Source organism: Mangifera indica, chromosome 1 (genome assembly GCF_011075055.1).
Source record: "Mangifera indica cultivar Alphonso chromosome 1, CATAS_Mindica_2.1, whole genome shotgun sequence".
NCBI classification, from domain to species: Eukaryota; Viridiplantae; Streptophyta; class Magnoliopsida; order Sapindales; family Anacardiaceae; genus Mangifera; species Mangifera indica.
In genome coordinates, this window is record NC_058137.1 from 12,987,854 (window position 1) to 12,992,026 (window position 4,173).

Genomic DNA, 4,173 nt, shown 5'->3' on the forward strand with positions numbered 1-4,173 from the left:
ACCCTAAAGTTGAAGGTAGGAAATTGTCGCTCTTCAAAACTATAAAATATAAAGTTAAAAGAAAATTGTCAGTTTTCAAAACTAAGGAAGAAAAATGATAAATTTTTTTTTTTAAATGACGTTTTGACCATTATAATTAAAACCTAACAGATGGGTATTTAAGAATATATTAAACCTTGGGTGGGAATAAGTCTTTTTGGCCTGATTTTTAACAATATACCACAATCATAATTCTTTAATACCAATTAATGATTTTAGCAATACTTGGCATTATGTAATTATACGGTCTCAACAATCATGAAAAAAAAAGAAAGCACCACGGCTTTTATAAGTTTTTCTCAATAATACACTGGATTTTCAAAGGAAAAAAGCCCAAAACTACAAATAATTAGGAAGGCCCAGCCCAACTAAGTAAACACGCTCGGTCGCTCAAAAGCTTCTCCTTTTTCGTTTCAGGGTTTCAATTTCTAGGGCTTATCATCTCTTTCTGAATCTCCCTCTCTCACCAAACTTCCAACTTTCTCTCTGAAAATGACGAAATTTCGGAAGCTTAATAGACCCACCGGTCACGGAATGTCGATGCTCAGGTTCTTTTCCTTCTATTGCATCTTCTTGTATCGCTTTAAACCCTAAATTTTAACGTTTTGTTTATCTGTTTTATTTTTATTTTATTTGATGCGGCTGTTTTTATTTACAGAACGATGGTGTCACAGTTGGTGAAACACGAGCGGATCGAAACCACTGTCTCTAAAGTACTCTTATCTTTCTTTCTCTGATTTACGGTTTTTCTAGGGTTTAATATTTGTTTGATGTATTATTCAATATGAAGAACCAAAAAACCTTTGCTGGTTTATATAATTTCTCCAAATAATAATAATAATAATAATTGTTTGGTATTATAATTGAAAACAAATTTGACTTCTTTTTTATTTGCTATTTCATCTTTTGGAATTAAATTGAGAGGAAGGAGATGAAATTTTGAATTTTTGGCCTTTTTTTATTTACTTTGTTTTCCACCTGGCTGGTGATGAGTGTAGGTGAGTTATGAATTTTCTGTAATTAAATATATTGAGTACGATTTGCAGGCAAAAGAAATTAGGTGTCTTGCTGATAATATGGTACAGCTTGGTAAAGAGGTGTGTATAACATATTATTGGATTTTTGCCCGCTTTAGCATTAGACTGAATTGATTTTTCTTTCCTGTCATTATATTCGTTGTCAGTAAGTTTACATGGTATGACTGTAAGATTATAATGTTAATTTGGATTTTAAATTTGTGAAACTCAAAATCCTTATTCTTCTGTTTGGTAGGTTACAGGAACTCGAGTTTTTAGTCTATGGATGAAGCAGAAAATAGACAATCTTGATGCCTTTCGTTAAAAAATTTGCTTTTTGTGCATCATGATATGGTTCTCTTAGATAAAATTAGTTCAACAAGTAAATCTGCCAGGAATTGATGGTAATTTTACATCTTAAAGGATTAATTTGAAGATACTTGGAAATTTTCCTTAAATACTTTCTAAGAATAGAAGAGATAAATAAACGGTCAGATAGTGGGGAAGATGTGAAAAAATGAATGTGAATGCTTTTCAGCGTTCTGATATACTATATCTAATGCTTGAATTTTAATATACTGAGGAAAACTCTCAAGTGTAGTAGCAACTGTCCGATCAACGCCTTTACTTTGCGTTTGCTGATTATTATTTAAGAACAAGTACTGGAAACCTGGAATACATCAATGCTTTTTTGTTAGCTTCCTGGGTATAGATGTCATATTTGTTCCTTCTGTAGACTTGCTGCTTCTGAGTGTTTTTTTGCCCATTGAGTTCATTCTATTCCTTTTTGATATTATGAAAGGGTTCTCTGTGTGCTGCGAGACGTGCTGCGGCATTTCTGCGAGGGGATGATGTAATTCACAAGCTATTTACAGAACTAGCTTACAGATACAAGTCCTAACGTTTCACGTTTTTAAGTTTTTTATCCATGTATATTTTAATTTGGTGGATGTTTTCTATGATAGAGATAGAGAAGGTGGATATACAAGACTACTTCGAACTCGTATACGAGTTGGTGATGCAGCTCCAATGGCCTATATTGAGTAAGATTTTTTTATTTGTTAATTATGTATTGTTTGTTAGCTTAGAAGACTTGACTGTCATGCTGCCACCTTGGGTTTTGTTGAGCCTCACTAGTATGTCCTGTTTTCAATTCATCTGTTTTAATGTTTGGTAATTGTCCAGATGATAATTTGAAGAAAACACTTCTGAAAGGAGTAGTTGCAATATAATATTTTTTTCCTGTTTAGGAAGTTTGTACTGTGTAGGTCATATTTGGGATCTGGGGATGAACTTGGTTTGAATAGGAAATTCTTAGCAAAGCAAACATTAGGGGTATCAAATGAAAATAGACTATCAAATTGGTTTTTGTTTTTCTTTATAATTGGTTAACAAATGTATATTTTTTGAAAATACCTGTCCTAACTGATGCAAACATGCTTGCACACACTAGTAAATCATACTGCTGTGGGAGTGAACTAAGTTGAATATTTCTATCCTAGTGAGTGTCTGATAATGCTTGAAATTTGTTCTCTATTTGTTGTTTTTGACTGAAAAACATAGGATTATATGTAAAAGGACTGTACAAAATTGGACCAGATGATCAATATACAGAATCTGTTAATTAAATTTGAGTTGTGATCAGTTGTCATTGGGATTGACCATGTATTTAAATCGTACTCTTTCCATTTGAGCAGGTTTGTTGGCAGAGAAAATGAGCTTAGGCAGTCAAAACCGCCAACCCCACAACCACCACCAAGAGCTCCCTTAGATCCCTGGACTAGATCCCGGCTCAGCAAGCAGTTTGCCTCCCCAAAAGAGGAAAAAGTCTCGAGTTTGAGATATGATACATTGTTAAATGAAACTTTGTCAAGGTGTCAATCTCATGTTCTGCAGTCATTGCGCAATATTATTAGAAAATTAATAAGTTGCTCAAAATAAGAATAGAATATTTTGCCACATTTTTCTCTCTGCAGCCATTGACAAGGACCCAAGGTGATTGGTGCTTCAGGAATCAAGGGCATGTTATTAATGTATGTAAATTTTATTTATCGTTATTTAGATGAATATTTATTGGTTGGGTAAAATTTCTAAATAAATTTCAATGATCTTGTATAGATGAAATGAGTATAATGTTGACTGTTTGCTTTGACAGAAGGTGTTTAGGGCTTGCTGAATATCTTTTTCTTATCTCTAAACTCGCCCAAATCTTGGTATCTTTCAAGTTTTTTCTCTAATAAACTTTCAAGTGTATCATTTGTCAGAATATATGTTGAAAAATTCATTAATGTTAATAATAATTCAGTGTCAACGAAAGTTGTAAATGTGTTCATTCTATCCTCATAACACTTCCTTTCCTTCTTTTTGTGCGTATTTGTGGTTAGAATTCGGTATAAATACTACTAAAATATCCATTTGCCCCTTGAAATTACCAAATTATCTAAAGGTGTCAAAATGGAAAAGTGTGCTTGTTTTGCTTCAGCGTTTTCTAGACTGGACGCTCATCTTTTATCCAACAAACAACGGCATAAATGATATTGTCCACTATATAAACAGACTTTTGGTTAAGGAGATAAGAAATAGCCCCAAAATTCTGACGCTGAAGGTGGTGGATTCTCACTCGGTGGTCGGTGCTGATGACTAGATAGCCCATTTTGTGGTACAAAAGATGGCGCACTGAGCTGCCCATAACCGACCACACCATTTTTATATATATATATATTTATGCCATTTATCATTGGGATGTAAGTGTGCTCAAATACCAGTTGTAATAGTTTAGCATCTAAGTAAATATTAATTGACTTTGAACCTAACCAACACAATATAGTTCACTTATAACAGATCTATTTAATTGAAATTACTCAAAACTCATTCACTCGCATACACTCATTCATCAATAATTTATAAATTCTGAGTTTACACATTCAAGTATACATTTTTAAACGAAGAATTTTTTCATAAACTATAAAAATAAAAGAAGAAATTTGATTCAAATTACGTAAGGTCAAAAAGGGATGGAGAGTGATATAGAGTTTTTGACTTATAAAATTTTGAGTTAAAAGTTGCTAATTTAGAGTTTGAGAATTGAGATTGGTTTAGTAAAGTCACATAGTATTAC

The 4,173-nt window shown here is 32.7% G+C and overlaps 1 protein-coding gene across 3 annotated transcripts; it reads left to right on the forward strand.

Moving 5' to 3' along the window:
• Nucleotides 1-431: 431 nt before the first annotated feature.
• Nucleotides 432-3,172, forward strand: LOC123196628 (50S ribosomal protein L17-like). Of its 3 annotated transcripts, XM_044611056.1 has the most exons (6): nt 432-587; nt 698-752; nt 1,086-1,136; nt 1,858-1,908; nt 2,023-2,098; nt 2,753-3,172. In XM_044611056.1, the coding sequence occupies exons 1-6, from the start codon at nt 532-534 to the stop codon at nt 2,824-2,826; spliced, it is 363 nt and encodes a 120-aa protein (XP_044466991.1). In that variant the 5' UTR covers nt 432-531; the 3' UTR covers nt 2,827-3,172. The 3 variants fall into 3 exon arrangements, with proteins under 3 accessions (XP_044466991.1, XP_044468466.1, XP_044467723.1); XM_044612531.1 differs by lacking the exon at nt 1,086-1,136; XM_044611788.1 differs by lacking the exons at nt 432-587; nt 698-752; nt 1,086-1,136 and having other exon boundaries at nt 1,143-1,908; nt 2,021-2,098.
• The last annotated feature ends 1,001 nt before the right edge of the window (nt 3,173-4,173 follow it).